The sequence below is a fragment of the Giraffa tippelskirchi genome, chromosome 6 (genome assembly GCF_054371585.1).
Source record: "Giraffa tippelskirchi isolate mGirTip1 chromosome 6, T2T-mGirTip1v1.2.pri, whole genome shotgun sequence".
Lineage (NCBI taxonomy): Eukaryota > Metazoa > Chordata > Mammalia > Artiodactyla > Giraffidae > Giraffa > Giraffa tippelskirchi.
In genome coordinates this window covers 113,885,645-113,904,993 of record NC_137280.1, presented here as the reverse complement: position 1 = coordinate 113,904,993, position 19,349 = coordinate 113,885,645, and the positions used below count along the sequence as shown (strand labels likewise).

The 19,349-nt window shown below is 48.2% G+C and overlaps 1 protein-coding gene and 1 long non-coding RNA gene across 5 annotated transcripts; one reads left to right on the top strand and one right to left on the bottom strand.

The window, feature by feature from the left end:
- Positions 1–8,081: 8,081 nt before the first annotated feature.
- Positions 8,082–14,221, bottom strand: LOC145510530 (uncharacterized). The gene is made up of 3 exons (XR_014057093.1): positions 13,902–14,221; positions 13,617–13,777; positions 8,082–9,136 (listed from the first exon to the last, which is right to left on the bottom strand). It is a non-coding gene; the product is annotated as an uncharacterized LOC145510530 (long non-coding RNA).
- Positions 9,015–19,179, top strand: MXD3 (MAX dimerization protein 3). 4 transcript variants are annotated; one of them, XM_081501963.1, is made up of 8 exons: positions 9,015–9,083; positions 11,291–11,402; positions 13,676–14,668; positions 15,202–15,307; positions 15,969–15,998; positions 16,130–16,244; positions 18,362–18,545; positions 18,620–19,109. In XM_081501963.1, the coding sequence occupies exons 3-8, from the start codon at positions 14,656–14,658 to the stop codon at positions 18,733–18,735; spliced, it is 564 nt and encodes a 187-aa protein (XP_081358089.1). In that variant the 5' UTR covers positions 9,015–9,083; positions 11,291–11,402; positions 13,676–14,655; the 3' UTR covers positions 18,736–19,109. The 4 variants fall into 4 exon arrangements, with proteins under 4 accessions (XP_081358089.1, XP_081358090.1, XP_081358087.1 ...); XM_081501964.1 differs by lacking the exons at positions 9,015–9,083; positions 11,291–11,402; positions 13,676–14,668; positions 18,620–19,109 and adding exons at positions 14,786–14,938; positions 19,122–19,179 and having other exon boundaries at positions 18,362–18,543; XM_081501961.1 differs by lacking the exons at positions 9,015–9,083; positions 11,291–11,402; positions 13,676–14,668 and adding an exon at positions 14,786–14,938.
- The last annotated feature ends 170 nt before the right edge of the window (positions 19,180–19,349 follow it).

Here is a 19,349-nt window from a genome sequence, read left to right as displayed (position 1 = left end):
CTAACAGTGCTATAGCTAAATTGGGAGGATAGATGGGGTAAAGGTGAAAGTTTGGATGAAAATCGAAGGTATGAACAGACTATATGAAGTGGCTGCGTCTACTTTGTTGTTTAGTCACTCAGTCGTGTCCGACTCTGTGACCCCATGGACTGTAGCCTGCCAGGCTTCTCTGTCCATGGGATTTCCCCAGGCAAGAATACTGGAGTGGGTTGCCATTTCTTACTCCGGGGAATCTTCCTGACCCAGGGATTGAACCCACATCAAGACTGTATGAAGTGGTTGCGTCTTCTTTACCTGAATGTATTATGAGGATGGATACTGTGTCTGACTGGGGAAGGCTTCCCCTACCGGCATTGTAAAACAGAAGGCATGGAAATCTACCCTTCCTCCAGTATTGATTGGAAACATTAAATGGGAACCTGTGAGAGTGCCTGAGCCCACACAAGTTGTTAATTTGAAATTCCAAAGTCCGATGTGCAGTGTAGACTGGAGTTTATAGCAAAAGGCTGTGAGTGCCACCTAGTGGCAACCTCTGGGATTTGGGACCAGAACATTCACATTTGAGAGAAAATTATTACTAAAAGACTTGGACACGACTGAGTCTCTAAGCACACACACACAGCTTGCTATTGGGCTTTGAGATTTCCCCTATGACTGAGAGACATAAAATAACCTTGAACCTGAAACACTCGTTATGCCTTGGGTGACAATGAAGAAATACTCTAATGGGGAGGGCAATGCCCAGGAGTGTTCCGTCATACAATGAAAGTGGTTCATACAGGAACATGCCACAGAATGCCAGGTGATACTTACTCTTTTCCTCTAGGGCTGACTCTGGAACCACCTAAAGAGCTGCTGGATCATCATCAAAAAATCCACAAACAACAAATGCTGGCGAGGGTAGGGAGAGAAGGGAACCTTCCTACACTGTTGGCAGGAATGTAAATTGGTACAGCCATTGTGTACCAGGTGATGCTAATGGTAAAGAACCTGCCTGCTAATGCAGGCTACACAAGAGATGTGGATTCAGTCCTCAGGTCGGGATGATTTTCTGGAGGAGGGCATGGCAACCCACTCCAGTATTCTTGTCTGGAGAATCCCATGGACAGAGGAGCCTGGTGGGCTACAGTCCATGGGGTCGCAAAGAGTTGGACATGACTGAGCAACTTAGTGCACAGCCACTGTGGGGAACAGTATGAAGGTTCCTTAAAAAACTAAAAATAGAGCTACCATATGACCCTGCAATCCCACTCCTGGACATATATCTGGAGAAAAATATGATCAGAAAGATACAGGCAGCCCAGTGTTCATTGAAGCACTTTTTACAATACCCAAGACATGGGAGCAACCTAAATGTCCATCAACAGACACATGGATAAAGAAGATGTGCTAAATATATACAATGGAATATTACTCGGCCATTAAAAAGAAGGAAATAATGCCATCTGCAGCAAAATGGATGGACCTAGAGAGAGTCATACTGAATGAAGTAAGTCAGAGAGAGAAGGAGAAATATTGTAGACATCTCTTATATGTGGAATCTAAAAGGACATGATGCAAATGAACTTATAAAACAGAAAGAGACTCACAGGCTTAGAAAACAAACTTACGGTTGCCTGGGGAAAGGGGTGGTTAGGAAGTTTGGGAAGGTTGTGTCACACTGCTATATTCAAAATGGATAACCAGCAAGGTACATAGTACATAGCACATGGAACTCTGCTCAGTGGTATGTGCCAGGGGGCTTTGGGAGAGAATGGATACATGTATGCATGTGTGCTAAGTTTCCAGTCACTTCAGTCATGTCTACATCTGTCTATTTATGGACTGTAACCCGCCAGACTCCTCTGTCCATGGGATTCTTCAGGCAAGAATATTGGAGCAGGTTGCCATTTCCTTCTCCAGAGGATCTTCCCTACCCAAGGATCGAACCTGCATCTCCAGTGACTTCTGCATTGCAGTGGATTCTCTACTGAGCCACCAGGGAAGCCTGGATCCATGTATATGTATGGTGGAGTCCCTTCACTATTAACCTGAAACTACCACAACATTGTTAATTGGCTATACCCCAATACAAAATAAAAAGTTTGAAATTTGAAAAAAAAAGAGCTGCTGGATCCTATGGCTACAGGCTAGTTGGGCAGTGCCCTATGAGCTGCCCTCCACTAGCCAACAAAGAGCTGTTTGGTTTGTGGGCAGAAGCTCCACAGTGAGTGGACAGCTTCCTATTTGGAAGGCTACCACTCTGATAGAAGAAATTCAAAGCAAATCAACTCAGGGGGCCAGTTTGCATTTTTCCTAGCAGTGGTGGGAGGACTGAACAATAGTAAAACGACCCTATGTTTGGGTTTTTACTGACTCACAGACAGGGGCCAATGGCCTGGCCATATGGTCAGGAACAGGGCAATGGAAAACTGGCCTGTTAACAGGATGACCATATGGGGTGCACCCCGTGGAAACCACTATGGGAATAGAATGGGTGCATTAAAATAGGACATGTGACGCCCAGCAGAACACCTTCCAGATTTGAAAGATGATTTGAATTAACAAACAGGTTTCCTAGGGTGCTCATTTTAGGTGGCCACCTGGGTCCATGAAGTAGATGGACAGAGACATGTCATCCTCAGAGTAAGTTTGATGGAGAAATGAATAATTGAAACTTCTTTTAAATTGAAGTATAGTTGATTTACAATGTTGTGTTAGTTTCAGGTGTACAGAAAAGTCTTTCCATTATATGTATAATTATATATCATATATATTATTTTTTAGATGATTTTCCATTAGAAGTTATTACAAAATATTGAATACAGTTCCCTGTGCTATACAGTAAGACCTTGTTGCTTGTCTATTTTATATAACATGGTGTGCTTAGTCGCTCAGTCGTGTCCAACTCTTGTGACCCCATAGACTGTAGCCCGCCAGGCTCCTCTGTCCATGGGATTCTCCAGGCAAGAATACTGGAGTGGGTTGCTATTTTCTTCTCCAATATAATGTGGTGTGTATCTGTTAATCCCAAACTCCTTATTTAATCCTACACCACCCCCTTTTCTCCTTTGATAACTGTAAGTTTATTTTCTATGTCTGTGAGTCTGTTTCTATTTTGTAAATAGGTTCATTTGTATAATTTTAAAAAATAATTGTATTTACTTATTATGGGTCTTCATTGCTGCGTGCAAGCTTTCTCTAGTTGCGGCGAGTGGGGTCTGCTCTGCTGTGGGGCGCAGGCTCATTGTGGTGGCTTCTCTTGTCGTGGAGCACAGGCTCTAGGCAAGTGGGCTTCAGTTGTTGCAGCACACAGGCTCAACAGTTGTGGCTCAAGGGCCCGAGAGCGCAAAGGTTCAGTAGTTGTGGCACGTGGGCTCAGTTGCTCAGTGGCATGTGGAATCCTCCCAGACCAGGGATTGAATCTGTGTCCCCTGCATTGGCAGGCAGATTCCCATTCACTGTACCACCAGGAAAGTCCCATTTGTATCATTTTTTAAGATTCCACATATAAGGAATACCATATGCTATTTGTCTTTCTCTGACTTACTTTACTTAGTGTGATAATCTCCAAGTCTATCCATGTTGCTTAAATGATGTTATTTCATTCTTTTTATGACTGAATAATATCCCATCATATATCTTCTTTATCCATTCATCTGTCAATGGGCACTTAGGTTGCTTCCATGTCTTGGCTATTGTAAGTAGTGCTGTGGGTATATGCACAGAAATGGGCTTTCTGGATCATATGGCAACTCTATTTTTAGTTTTTTAAGGAACTTCCATACTGTTTTCCATAGAGCTGCACCAATTTACATTCCCACCAATAGCATAAGAGAGCTTCCTTTTCTCTAACATTTATTATTTATAGACTTTTTGGGATGGCCATTCTGACTGGTGCGAGGTGATACCTCATTGTAGTTTTGACTTCCATTTCACTAATCGTTAGCAATGTGGAACTATTTTGGAGGTCTAAAACATGGGGAAATAAAGGCATAAAGGGCTGGTTTACACACCATTATGAGTGTGCGCTTACACACAACAAGTGGGTGGGGCAAGGGATAGTCCCCCCTAGTTAGATTCCTCTGCTTTTGAGGGGATGGTATTTGGGAAAGAGGAGGTGGGAAAGATGGTGGTATAACTATTTTTCTTTTTTCCTCACCTCACTTCCACCTCTTTTGTCCTACCTGATGCAGTGGTCCAGGACCAGGGCTGCAACTGCAGGTGCTGAACGCAGGGATGACCCCTAAGAAACTGTAACTATGCCTTTAAATTTTTATGTCAGATTCTTAAGGGTCTGATGGAGTGGGTTGTGCCTTCACCTAACTTGGCAAAATTGGGGCTGATGGTGAGTACCGCTGTATTGCTTAGTGGTTGGGATAGCCCACCAGTTCTGCACCCTTTTAACCCTACCCACAGGAATGAGAGTGGCCCGGGGGAGGGTAGGTGCTAGACTAGATTTGTATTGCTGCTGGCAGTCTGGACAAGCACAGTGGCCACTGCTAACAACCCCCTCCCAAAGTGGGAACATTAGGGTTTGAATGGAGAGGAGGAAGAGGAATGGTGTGTGTGTGTGTGTGTGTGTGTGTGTGTGTGTGTGTGTGTGAATGTGTTTTGGTCTCTCAGTCGTGTCTGATTCTTTGTGACCCCATGGACTGTAGCCCACCAGGTTCCTCTGTCCATAGAATTCTCTAGGCAAAAATACTGGAGTCGGGAACTATTCCCTTCTCCAGGGGACCTTTTTGACCCAGGGATTGAACCTGAACCTCTTTCATTGCAGGCAGGTTCTTTACCATCTGAGCCACCAGAAAAGCCCATGAGGAATGGTAGCTGAACATAAAGTTTAATGATTTATACAGTTTACATTGGTACCTTGAGAGAGGCTCAGAGTAAGATGTTATTGTCTCTCAGCTCAGTTACACCAGATGCCTGAAAGGATGAGGACATGTTGCTGAGACCACTCCTGCTTTTACAGCCTGAAACAATTGAATGGAAGTTTGCAAACCTGAATGACATCCATCACTCTGGGAGACGTTTCCATCACTGAACTAATTCTTACTGGCTGAGTGGGACTCTGGTCATGTGCCAGAGGTTTTTCAGGACATGTCTGCTGCCACACTGCGATAGTGTGCAACACTGGCCTCGTTATAATACTTATAGTCATAGTCACATGTATTGGGGAAATTCAGTTAAAGCCCCTTGAGGAAGTCAAATAGGTAGAAAATGACTGGTCTCAGGAAGGACTGGATTTACCTAATTATTAGCTAATTTCTAAGGTAAATAGTTCTGCACAACTTTATCATAAGATACAAAGGGGAAAATGAATAACTGAATTAGTACAAAAATCTAAAAATGCTTGTAGGACAATGAAATGTTTGTTTATCCCTACTCTGACAGGGTCACTTGACCCTGTATTCAGGTCAAGAAGCAAGAGTTAGAACCAGACATGGAACAACCAACTGGTTCAAAATTGGGAAAGGAGTACAACAAGGCTGTATATTGTCACCCTGCTATGCAGAGTACCTCATGCGAAATGCCAGGCTAGATGAATCACAAGCTGGAATCAAGATTGCTGGGAGAAATATCAACAACCTCAGATATACAGATGAATACCACTCTAATGGTAGAAAATGAAGAGGAACTAAAGAACCTCTTGATGAGGGTGAAAGAAGAGGGTGAAAAAATTGGCTTGAAACTCAACATTCAAAAAACTAAGATCATGGCATCTGATCCCATTGCTTCATGGCAAATAGAAGAGGGGGAAATAGAAGCAGTGACAGATCTTATTTTCTTGGGCTCCAAAATCACTGCAGACAGTGACTGCAGCGGTGAAATTAAACCGTGCTTGCTTCCTTGGAAGGAAAGCTATGATAAACCTAGATGGCATATTAAGAAGCAAAGATATCACTTTGCCAACAAAGGTCCATCTAGTCAAAGCTATGGTTTTTCCAGTAGTCATGTATGGATGTGAGAGTTGAGCCATAAAGAAGGCTGAGCACCGAAGAATTGATGCTTTCGAATTGTGGTGCTGGAGAAGACTCTTGAGAGTCCCTTGAACAGCAAGGAGACCAAACCAGTCAATCCTAAAGGAAATCAACCCTGAATATTCATTGGAAGGACTGATGCTGAAAGTGAAACTCAATGCTTTGGCCACCTGATGCAAAGAACAGACTTACTGGAAAAGACCCTGATGCTGGGAAATACTGAGGGGAAAAGGAGAAGAGGGTGGCAGAGGATGAGATTGTTAGATAGCATCACCAACTCAGTGAACGTGAATTTGAGCAGACTCTGGGAGATAGTGAAGGACAGAGAAGCCTGGCATGCTGCAGTCCTTGGGTTCGAAAATCACTGGACACGACTTAGTGACTGAACAACAAAAACAACCTTAACACTGGTCCCAACTGTTAGGCAATATGATCATTTTGCTGTCAGAGCCTTGGCCAAAGGCAAAGGGTGTCCTGTGTCCTAAAGAATTTAACTTTGTCCCAAAAGAGGTCTGGATTTTGCCCTCAGGTCCTGGGAGATACCTTTGTTTTCCCTAAATTATGCTTTATTCTCTGGGAGTGTTAGGCTCAGTTCAGTTCAGTCGCTCAGTCATGTCTGACTCTTTGCTACCCCATGGACTGCAGCATGCAGACTTCCCTGTCCATCACCAACTCCTGGGGCTTGCTCAAACTCATGTCCATTGAGTTGGTGATGCCAGCCAACCATCTCATCCTCTGTCATCCCCTCCTCTTCCCGCCTTTAATCTTTCCCAGCATCAGGGTCTTTTCAAATGAGTCAGTTCTTCCCATCATGTGGCCAAAGTACTGGAGCTTCAGCTTCAGCATCAGTTCTTCCAGTGAATATTCAAGATTGATTTCCTTTAGGAATGACTGGTTGGATCTCTTTGCAGTCCAAGGGACTCTCAAGAGTCTTTGCCAACACCACTGTTCAAAAGCATCAGTTCTTCAGCGCTCAGCTTTCTTCACCGTCCAACTCTCACATCCATAGATGACCACTGGAAAAACCACAGCTTTGACTAGATGGACCTTTGTTGGCAAAATAATGTCTCTGCTTTTTAGTATGCTGTCTAGATTGGTCATAGCTTTCCTTCCAAGGAGTGCTGGGTTAGCCAGAGAATAGGACATGATTTAGGGGGGGTGCTGACCACACCTCAGGGTGAGGACCGCTCACACCAGAAAGACCACACGCATGATTCAGGGTCACAGGGTGTCAGTTGATCTGCATACTGAGATCAACCAATCAATGTCTGGCCTAAGGAACTCAGAACAGCCTCCCTAGCGCACAGTACACTGTGTATATATGTCCTGGCTACATGGAGAGGAGTAGATGTACCATTTTTACTTCCATAGACTCATGAACTTCTTCACTTGGCCGATCTTAATCTGTATCCCTTCCCTGAAAGAAACTGAATAATACAGTGTATATAGGGAGTATAACAGCTTTGAGCAGGTTCTGTGAGTCCTTGAAAATTGCCATTCCCAACAGTACTTTGGCGAAACTTCTGAATTTGCAGTTAGGGTCTGAAGTGAGTGTGATCCCTTCTCATCTCTAACCTGTACAGTTTGCTAATGTTCTCACAAAGCTTAGTAGGAATCTAAATGATGAGCCTCTCCCTCTAACTGCCAAACAGGTAAGGACTTGCACTCTTAAGAGAATAAACAAAACAAAATAATATAGGACTTCCCTGGTGGCACAGTGGATGGGAATCCATCTGCCAGTGCAGGGGACATGGGTTCAGTCCCTGCTCAGGGAGGATTCCACATGCCACAGCACAACTAAAACCCATGTGGCCCAGTTACTGAGTCCGTGCTCTAGAGCCCAGGAGCTGTAACTACTAAAGCCTGTGTGCCTAGAGCCTGTGCTCCACAACAAGAGAAGCCGCCGCAGTGAGAAGCCTGCGCACCGCAATGGTGAGAGTAGCCCCCACTCACCGCAGCTAGAGGAAGGCTGTGAGCAGCAGGGAAGATCCAGCACAGCCAAAAATAAATAAATTGAAAAAAAACCCAATATATACTTTGATATGGCTGTACTCCATTATATTTTCTCTCACTTTTATATTCTAGAATCAGTAAAAAATTATAAGGCATGAGAAGAAGCAAGCAAGAAAATATGCTTTATTATAAAGAGAAAATATAGTCAAGGGAAGCCCCCCTCCCAAAAATAAAACCCTAAGTTATTGGAATTAGCAGACAACATACAACAAGTATTGTAAATATATACACTAATTAGTAGCAAAAGAATAATTGGCATAGAGAAGGGGTAATAAGTTGAATAATGTCCCTCAAAAATTCATGTTCACCCAGAACTTCAAATGTGACCTAAACTGGAAATAGGATCCTTACAGATATAGTTATAAAATGAAGTCAGCCTGGGACCCTTAGGAGGGAACCAACCCTGCTGACACCTGGAGTTTGGACTTCTCCATAACCGTGAGAGAACAAATTTCTATTGTTGTAAGCCACTCAGTTGTGTTATGGAAGCCCATAACACATGGGTAATGAGATATTCTGGGATATGGGTAGAGAACTTTAAAAAAAGGACCAAGTGGAAATTCTAGATCTGAAAAATACAATAGCTGAAGTAAAAACTACAATTGATGGGCTAAACGCCAAATTACATGTTACAGAAGAAAGAGTAAGCAAACTTGAAGCCAAGTAAATAGAACTTATCTACAGTGAAGCCGAGAGATTAAAACACACACACACACACATTAACAATGCTGTACTGTAAAGAACTAGCCTTCAATTAAAAAAAATAACAGCATCAATTCCCCTTGATATATTATGAAACTGGGAAACATACATGAAATTGAGATCAGAGTAAGAGAGGAGAGAGAAAATAGAGGTGGAGAAAAATATTTGAAGAACTGAAGACTGAAAAACATTCCAGATGCTCAAAACACACCAAGCAAGGCAAACACAAAGAAAACCACATCCACGGGTATCATAGCCAATGAGAGTGAAAGTTGTTCAATCGTGATGAACTCTTTGTGACCTCATGGACTGTAGCCTGCCAGGCTCCTCTGTCCATGAGATTCTCCAGGCAAGAATACTGGAGTGAGTAACCATTCCCTTCTCCAGAGGATCTTCCCAACCCAGGTCTCTGACATTGCAGGTGGATTCTTTACCGTCTGAGCTACCAGAGCCAATAACTGAAAAAAAGAAAAAAAAATTAGAATAGAGGAAATAAACACATTACATACAGCGGGAAGTGATAATTCCAGCTGACATGGAAAAGAAATACTAGTCAGACGGCAAACCAGTAACATAATTAAAGTGCTGAAAGGCAGTCAGCCTAGAATCTTATATGTAGTGTAAATATGCTACAAAAATGAAGATGAAATAAATACATTTTCAATGAAGAAAAGCTGGTAGAATGTGTTGTTAAAAGACCCACGCTGCAAGAAAGACCAAAGGCAGCTCCTTTGGCTGAAAGAAAATGGTTCCAATAAAACCCAGCTCTACAGGACAGAATGAAGAATGCTGGAAATGATAAGTGTGGTGAAATGTAAAAGATTATTTGTTCTTAATTTTTAAAAAGTCAATTGACTGTTTAAAGCAAGATTGTAGCAATGTATTCTAGGAATTATAATACATATAGAAATAAAATATATAATAACAGTAGTAAAAAGGATGGTAGAGAGTAAATGAAGCATAATGGTGTATGTTTCTTATCTTATATTTTAAATTGTATAATATTAATTCAGAGTAGACTGTGCTAATTTAAAGACGTTTATTATTACAGTTCTTAAAGTGAATACTTAAAAGACCACTTGAAAGAGGAAATGATAAGCCAATTGTAGATATTAATATATAATATATAATGGAAGGCTGACAAAGACTCAGATAATCCAAAATAAATCAGAAAAGGAGGGAAAAGAGGAAAAGGACAGATGGGACAAATGTAAAATAAAAATCAAGATGACAGACCTTAAAATCAACTATGTCAGAATAATTGTATTAAACACAATTCAAAGGCAGGGATTATCAGCCCACAGGGGAAAACTCCCAGTTATATGCTATTTGTAGGATAAACATGTTAAATACTAAGACACTGTTAGGTAAAAAGTAAAAAAGACAGGAAAAAACACACAATGAGAGCACTAATCAAAAGGAACTGTTGTGACTATATTAACATCAAAGCAGTGTTAAAGAAAAGATTGTCAGAGATAAAGAGGGATATTTCAGAATGCAAAAATAATGAAGGCAACAAGAAGATAAAACAAGCATGAATGTATATGCACCTGGAGTTTCACATATATAAAGTAAAATATGATAGACAATTTCACAATTAAATTTGGAGATTTTAACACTTATCTTCCACTAATTGATAGAACTAGTAGACAAAAAAGATCAGTAAGGGTATAAATTTTTTTTTTTTAAATTCAACACAGTCAACCAACTTAATCTGATGCTTTTAGAACACTACAGGTAACAACTGGAGAATGCATGTTATTTTTACATGCGTATAAAACATTCATCAAGATAGATCATATACTGGAACATACAGGCTTTGATAAATTTGATGAATCAAATGATCAAAATCATAAGAGTATATTTTCTGACCATAATAGAATTAAATTACAAACCAATAATAAAAAGCCGTCTAGAAAATTCCCAAGTATTGGACATTATGGAAAACACTTCAGGTTACCCACAGGCCTCGGGTCAAAGAAAAATTCTGAAAATATGTCTATGTGAATGAAAAACAAAGCAAAAACAACTTAAAGTTTGTGGGATGGAGTGAAAGCAAGATGCAGAAAAGAAGAAAGGAATAAAGTGAATTATGTACATTTCCATGTTAAGAAACTAGATACCAAAGGAGCAAAAGAAATCCAAAGTTGATTGTTTAAAAACAATTAACAAAATTGATACACTCCCAGCAAAACTTATCAAGGGCGGTGGTGGGGAATTTTTATTCCTATATCAGGAATAAAAATGTGGACATACTACAGGTCTTATAGAGGCCTTTGCCGGGAGACCCCATCCAGGATAACCAGGACTGTCAGCCACTTCTGAGATGTAGTCTAGCCAGGCCTGGCCTCATGGCCTTTTCCCCTGCACTTTCAGCGGGAGCAGTTAGCCTTCCTGACTCTGCCAGTCACTGTGTTGTGCAGCCCCTGACAACATGCCTGGAGTGGCATTCCGGCTATGGCCTCCAAGCTGGGGCCCTGTTGACTGCTCTGCCACTGGCCTCCTGTGTACATAGAGACCCAGGCCCACCAAAGTCTGCTGTCCCCTCCCCCCATGACAGCTTGGCCAAACCCCTTTCTTAGCACAGGCTTCCTCTATTGCTGTGCTCACAGGCAGACAGAGAAGGCTGACCCTGAGGGACACAGAGCCACTGCTGTTTTCAGAAGGATGCTCTGCTGTTTTCAGAAGAATGGAGGCCTGAGGACTTCCTGGAGGAAGTGACATGTAAGCCAAACCAGCAGAGTCAGGGAAGTGGGGCAAGGGCAGGGCATGTGGCCTGACAGGGCAGAAGGAAGGCACAGCCAGCTTGAACTTTGTCCTCAGGGCTGAGGGAGTCTTGGAGGGACTTTCAGCAGGGACACAGCCTGGTTAGCTCAGTGACCATGGAATGCTACTCTCTGGGAAGAGGGAAGGGTGAGTGAACTGGGAGAGGCTGGGACAGGGAGCATAGAGAAGAGGCTGGGCAGGGTCCAGGGTCTGAGCCAGACCTCAGCTCCAGTACTGCCCCAAACCCACCCCCCCCACCCGACTATTACTCTCACCTGCAGGGAAGGAGGTGAGAGAGTCCTAGGGGAACAGCAGGAGCTGTCTCCTCAGGCATCCTGTCCATAGGATGAGAGAGGATGGTGAGCCCGGGGCTGAGGCCCTGAAAGCTGCCCTCTTCCAGATGTCCTGACTGGGGCAAGGCAGCAGGGTGGGGGTCCCCTTCTCCCCTCCCACTCAGGGCACAGATGCAGGCTCTGCCCCTTGGAGCCCAGAGGACACTGGTTTCAGACAGAACCTGCACTGAAGTGTGGGCAATAAGGGCTGAGGGGTGGGGAGGCCATAGGGCTTCAGTGTGCAGGCTGAAGTCTGCAGGACCTGGGGGTCTGGGGAAGAGGCTCTAAGACCAGTCACTGCTGAGAAGGCAGGAGCACTGGAGGCCTCTGCCCAGCCCTGTGCCCAGATGGTACTAGTACTAGCAATGTCTCAGAGGGGCCCAAAAGGGCATCCAGAGGTTTGGAGCGGGAGCCCCATCCCCCCTCACTTGCCCTGCTCCCTGGGAAGGATTGTTTCCTGTTCCTCTAGTTAGTGGCCCTGGGAGGCCTGAGGGCCATGTTGTTCCCTAGCTCAAATCCTACCCTTCTAGGATGAAGTCCAAACTCCTTGACATGGTTACTCAAGTCCACTTTGCAGCCTCTGCCTCATTTCCACAACCTCCAGTTGGAGCAGCCCTAACTCTGAGCTTCCCTGGTAGCTGGTAAAGAATCTGCCTGCAATGCAGGAGACCCTGGTTTGATTCCTGGGTCAGGAAGATCCTCTGGAGACAGGACAGGCTACCCACTCCAATATTCTTGGGCTTCCCTAGTGGCTCAGATTCAGTGGGAATGCGCCTGCAATGTGGGAGACCTGGGTTCCCTAAGTGGGAACATCCCCTGAAGGAGGGCATGGCAACCCATTCTAGTATTCTTGCTTGGAGAATCCCCATGGACAGAGGAGCCTGGTGGGCTACAGTCCATGGGGTCCCAGAGTTGGACACTACTCAGGACACAGTACAACTCTTTAAGAGCTCCCTCCCACTGCTGAGAACTCTTATCCTTCACAGCTCTCCCCGCTCAAGGGTGGGCCACCTAGTAAGATATTACTAGTTGGTTTGTGCCTACACTGTGTGGGTGCTGACTTTAGTGAAATAAAATGGGAAATTCATTCACAAGTTTTGTGACTCTTTTCTGTGGACATAATTAATTGCGGGCGGGGGTTTGGGGAACCCTTCAGTCTCTTCTGGGCCCTGCAAGCCTCTCCAGTGTCAACCTGCACCATTATCTGTGATCTCTCTACGCTGGCCACATTGACCTTCTTTCCTTCTGCATACATCCTTTCAGCCCCAGGGCCTTTGCACCTGCTATTAGTGTGTCTAGAATTCTCATACATTCCTCCTATACATAGATAAAATCTACTCATCCCTGCCCCAGAAAAACCTTCTTTGACTTCTCTGATTAGGTCAAATGCTCCTTTAGGAAGTGCCCTTACATTGTGTCTTTTCCTGTGTGGACCCGTCACAGTGGATCTTTACTGTGTGATTACTATGTCAGTCTCCCTCCCCCTCATGCAAGAGCTTGGCAGAGGGAGAGACCCTGTCTGGTTCTGTCCAACCTTGTGTTCTCCAGCCCTCAGCACATTGCGTAGGGTCCTGCAAGTTCTCAGCAAGTATTTCATGAGTGAACGGGTGGGTGAAAGGGTGGATAGTCCCAGGCAGCAGTTCTTGGCTGAATATGTCAGTGATTCCTCTAGAAGTGACTCCTAGAGAAACTCAAAGTTTTGTCCAAGGAACTGAGAGGACTGACTGCCGTGTGCCATGTGTTTACCCAGGGCTGTCTCTTTATAAAGAATCTAGTTGCTCCTCCCTCCTCTCCATTTCCGGGCCACAGATTCTGTCCCAGCCTAACAGTAATGCTCAACTCTGTAACAGCTGCTTTCATCTTCCGGGCTCCATCCTTAGACAGTCACTGTCTCCGCAGGGGTGGTGCCGCCCGTAGAAGTCACTGGATCATCTCCTTCGGGAGGCTAGACAGTCACGTTAAAGAAGGGTTCATTGACTCTGAGTAAGGCAACCATGGGCTCTGTGGGAGGAAGAAGACTGTGTCAGGTTACAAAATCAGCAGCTCCTACAAACTGCGCACGGCTCTGATCCTTCAATGCCCAAGCCTTCAACGACAACGGTTTCGCAGGGCTTCCCGAACTTACAGGAAAGAGGGCACTTCCCGAGCCACACAGCTGAGAAGTAGCGGTGAGAGAACTCAACTCGGATGGCTCCAGAACCCAGGACTCTCGCCAGCTGGTTCTCATAAATCGGTACCCTTCTGACGTCTTCGTAGCAACAACAGCTTCCCTGCAGATGAGGAGAAGCCGGGAGACTATTCCCATTCGCCACACTAGGAAGCTGAAGCTCATCGAGGAGCCACGGGGGCAGATGGCAAGCCTGCGAGGATACCGACCCCCGGATCCGCGCCCTCTTCCCCGGCGCTTGCGCACTGCGGCCCCATTGCCCGCTTAACCCCGCCCCCATCGCCAGGGTTTTCAAATTTGAAACCTGCTCCTTTTCCCGCCCGAACGTGTTGACCAGCGGCGGGAGAGGGCGGAGCCGCGCGCAGCCAATAGTACCTCCGATGTCCTCATGCTCCGCCCACAAGGTGACGTCAGCGAGCCACAAGAGGCAGCGAGCCACAATCGGGGAGGGCGTCCGCCGGCCCCGCCTCTGCGGCCCCCACGTGCAGCGGCCGAGCCCGGGGCCTCGGGTGGACCATCCGCCCCCAGAGCACCATTCAGCGTTCGGGCCTCTGGTAACCAGTACTGGGCTGGAGACAGGCCCAGAAATGTCAAGTGATCGGCGCGGGGTCGCTGAGCGGAGCGGCAAGACGCGGCACCCCCACTCCAGCCCGGGCGTTCGCCCGAGGGCCGGGCCTGTAGCCGGCGTCGGTGGCAGCCCTACGGGAGTCCTATGGGGCGGGCAGGTAGGCGGAGGGTGGGCCGTGGTTCCCGGGCGCGTTCCAGAAGGGCGGGGCCAAGAGCTAGGCTGTCCCGGGGCGGGGCGAATTGGGGGCGGGCCGGGCGCCTGTGTTTGTTGCCCCGTGTCAGTTACATTGTAACAAAAGTGGTGCAGCCGCTGCCCCGGTCGGCACCCCAGGCCCGCCCGCCTCCAGCTGTCGCCGACATGGAACCGGTGGCCAGCAACATCCAAGTCTTGCTGGAGGCGGCGGAGTTCCTGGAGCGCCGCGAGAGAGGTGAGGAAGAACCTTTGGTCGGACTCCAGGCGGCGACCTCGCTGACACTGGCCTGGGCTGGGCTTGACTCCCGACTTGAAGAATGCATGGCCTTGGGGCAGTAGTCCTGCGGCACCGCCGCGCTCAACTTAAGAGGGGTCCGTGGGCAGTGGGCTGGAGGGGTTGGAGAAATGGCCCTGTAGCCCAAAATCCCTTTCTGACGGTGCCGTGCCTGGGGCGCCCGCTGGGACTAGCCTGACGCTGGCGGGGACTCTCTCTGGCAGAGGCCGAGCATGGCTATGCGTCCCTGTGCCCGCACCGGAGTCCAGGTCCAGTCCACAGGAGGAGGAAGAGGTCTCCCCAAGCTCCAGGCGCGCTGGACAGTGGGCGGTGAGGACGGCCGGGGGCAGCGGGGAGTAGGGGGATGGGCACCGTCCTTCATCGGGTCTCTCCACTGCCCACTTCCTCCTTGTTGCTTGCATCTTCTGGGCCAAGTACCTTGCTCTGGAGGCATACGAACTCCTCCTGCCGTTTCCCCACCCTCCGAACACATACTCTTCGTTCAAGGACTATTTCTTAAGCACCTCTGATGTGTTTGGAACTGTGAATAATAGTTCTGGGTCCTGCTTCCACTCACACTCCTAAAAAAAACCACTTGCTTTCCTTCACAGGCATTCTCCTTTTCTCTCCTCTCAACCCTTTGCATACGCGTTCCCCCTCAATTTGAATGCCTCTTCCCCCACTACTCATTTTGGGTAACTTGTGTGGCTGGGCTCAGCTCAAATGTCACTTGTGTTCAGGAAGCCCTTCCTGATTGTGACTAGGGGACTCTGGACCCCACATCACCTGGGCAGACCTCTCTCAGCATTTGACCTCCTTACTGTCTCTGCCTCTGCCTGGGACTCAGCTGTCTGAGGCCAGCACAAGGTCCCCACAGTGGGCTAGTTTGGGTCACACATCTGTAGTGAATTTTGAGCCCCTGGGGACTCTGGGACTGAGGGTGTGGACACTAACTGACATTCCCTCACCCCATCCTCTCTGGCATTGGCAGGTCTGTGCACAACGAGCTGGAGAAGCGCAGGTGAGTCCCAACTCTGCCCTGAGAGTACCAGTCCCCGGGAACAGCCTCCCTCTGGCCTCCCCTCCCCTGTCATCCCTCATCTGGCCAGTGAGCTTGGGCTGGCACTGCCCTCTAGACCCCTCCCTCTGCAGGAGGGCCCAGCTGAAGCGGTGCCTGGAGCAGCTGAAGCAGCAGATGCCCCTAGGGGCTGACTGTGTCCGATACACCACACTGAGCCTTCTGCGCAGGGCCAGAATGCACATCCAGGTAAGACACGACCCTGGGGCCCAGGGCCAGCTTGCCAGGATGCTGGGAGCAGCGCAGTGGCAGGAGACTGGGAGGGACTAGGAGAGGAGTCTCATGTAACTGACCAACTGTGTGACATTGGGCTTTGCGCTTCTAGTTTCCAAGTTTCAGTGGGAAGAAAGGCAGGAAGTAACCCAAGAGGATTGTTCTGAGCAAGTTTTCCCAATAAATGTTTACTTGTTATTACAATGGTTATTACTTGAATCCCAACTGTGAGACCTGGAGTGAGTTAGGTAGCCTCTCTGGACTTCATTTCCTCCTCTGGATGGGGGACATTCTGTGATGGGTCACTATAAGGGTCCCTCAGTCTGGAGAGGGCTGTTTCTCACTCTTCCTCTCCTGCATCCTCAAGGCCTCCTGTTCTGAGGGGCCTGTCCTGCTTTGGGAGGCAGGTCCAGAGGCCAGAAGTGGGAAAGGGCTGAGAGGACTCCAGTGACCCTTCCTTACCGGGCTCAGCTCAGCGCCCCCTGGTGGATGGGAGTGGGATGTGCTGACTCAAGACGAGGCATCACCACCGAGTAGGGGCGCTTAGAAGCGACTTGGAAACAATGGAGGCCTTTTCCTGCCCTCCTGGCCTTTTTGACAGAGGAAGAAATGGAGGTACAGCCGGCTGATGAGAGGCAGATTCAGATCTGGTGAGGCCTGTGTCTCTTGACTTGCATTCTTTTCCTCAACAAGTGAGCATCTGCTCAGGCAGGCCCTGTTGTGGGCACAGGCAGCTGTGGCAGAGACGGCTGGAGGTGGAAACTGTTAGCACTGTCCTCATGGTGCCTTATGGTTGAATAACACCCTGGTTGGAAAGTGGGCTCCAGTGTCTCACGTGGAGTTTGCCTGACTTGGTTCTCAGAGGGATGTGTGCTTGGGTGCTGGCTGTCCCATGGGCGGGACCTAGGGATTGCTCCTTCCTGGACTCCCTACTTCCTATTTTGCCTCCACCTGGCTGCCCTCCCCACCTTGCCCTGGAATGTTCTTTGCTGCTCATAGATGTGTCCAGGTCTGTCCCCTGCTGAAAACCTTCCATGGTTTCTGACAGGACAGTTTCAGTTTCTTACTTCCTGTGAAACTCAAGGCCCTTCACAACTCAGGCCTTGCCACTGGTCTCATCTTGCCCCATGTCCCACTAAAAAGCTGAACTCCCCATACTCTTCCCATTTTCACTCTGCCGGGATGTTTCTTCCTCCATCCTGGGTAGCGCTTATTCATCCATCTGCACCCAGTTCAAATACCTCCTCACCCAATTCTCCTCTTCTTGTTGACTGAATGCACGCTTTTGCCCACTGAGGGCCTGATGGGAGAACCCTTGGCCCCCCAGTTCCTGGATCTCAGGGCTGGCAGAGCTTGCATGGAGGCGGCAGGAGGGGACTAATACTGAAGCCTTCGAGTTCCTGGGAGGGTCTTGAGGAGTTACAAACTGGTAGCCTTTGTGTAATCTCTTGTCGTTTAGTTGCTCAGTCGTGTCAGACTCTTTGCAACCTCGTGGACTAGAGCCTGCCAGGCTCCTCTGCCCATGGGATTTCCCAGGCAAGAGTACGGGGGTGGGTTGCCATTTCTTTATCCAGGGGATTGCCCCTACGTAAGAATTGAATCCATATCTTCTGCACTGACAGGTAGATTCATAGCTTTCTAAAAATAGTGGATGAGAGTTTGATCTCCAGTCAGGGAATGATCCCACATGCTGTGTGGCGTGGCTGAAACAAAAACAAAAAGCTCTAGGAGATCTGGCAACACTGGGCCTGTTTCCACGTGGCAGTAATTGGCCTGGGACACCTCTTCCGAGCCTTAGTATGCACTTGCTGGTGTGCCCCAGTCCCTCTCCCGTCTCCATTGCCTGATACCAGCACACTCCACTCCTTCACATCACTTGACAACCGAGGGCCTTTGAGATTGTGCGGCCCTCCCTCCAAACCATCCAGACAGAACTCCCAGGCCACTTACGTGAGATAGGAGGGCAGCAGGCCCTGGCTTCCTGCAGGATGTGGGAACAACCCTCTGGCACCCACATCTGGCACCCACATCACATGACCGGTCTGCTATCGAGCGGTGCCTGAAACCAGCCCCTTGCTCCCCTGGATTTGCAGAAGCTGGAGGAGCAGGAGCAGCGGGCCCGGCAGCTCAAGGAGAAGCTGCGCAGCAAGCGGCAGAGCCTGCAGCAGCAGCTGGAGCAACTCCAGGGGCTGGGTGCAGTGGGCGAGCGGGAGCGGCTGCGGGCGGACAGCCTGGACTCCTCGGGCCTCTCCTCCGAGCGCTCCGACTCAGACCAAGGTAAGGGCCCTGGAGTGGAGGGGTCGGGTGGGATGAGTGGGCCAGCTCTCCTGACTGGCCCTCTCCCTGTGCAGAGGAGCTAGAGGTGGACGTGGAGAGCCTGGTGTTCGGAGGTGAGGCTGAGCTGCTGCGGGGCTTCAGCGCAGGCCAGGAGCACAGCTACTCACACAGCGGCGGTGCCTGGTTATGACCCTCACCACCCAGAGCGGCCTCTGCCCTCAGCCCATTCTTTGCGCCGTCAGGCCAGAGCCCTCGCCGAGCCTCCAGGGCTGCTTGGAGTCACTGCTGCAATGGACTAAAAGGACCCTGTGTGGGAACACGTGCTCCTTGTACCCTGCTGCTGGCGGCTGGCAGTCCCACCTGGGAGAGGGGTGTTGGGCCCCCCTGAGCCCTGCAGGGCAGGCAGCTTGGGCCCAGGCCACCCTCCCAGGCATTTTTTATAGCACTTGGCCCAGCTGTCCATGGCAGCAGGAAGCCTCTTGGGCCCTCATGTTCCTTCCTAAACAAGGGCCCCTGGCCTTTGCCCCATGCATACTGTATTTTCATTAAAAGCCTCTTTCTTAACTTCCTGTCCATGGTCTTGCCTGATGAAAATGTGGGAACTTCCAGCCACAAACTGGAAAAGAAGAAATGAGATTCATAGCCACCACAAACCCTACTGACCGCACCGGGCAGCGCCCCTTTACTCCCCACAGTTGGGAGGCCATCTGTCCACACTTCAAGAGTGGGACCAAGGCTGAGTGATGTGACCAGCCTGAGGGCCAAAGCCAGAAAACAAGTGGGGTCAAGATTCAAGCTTTCTGA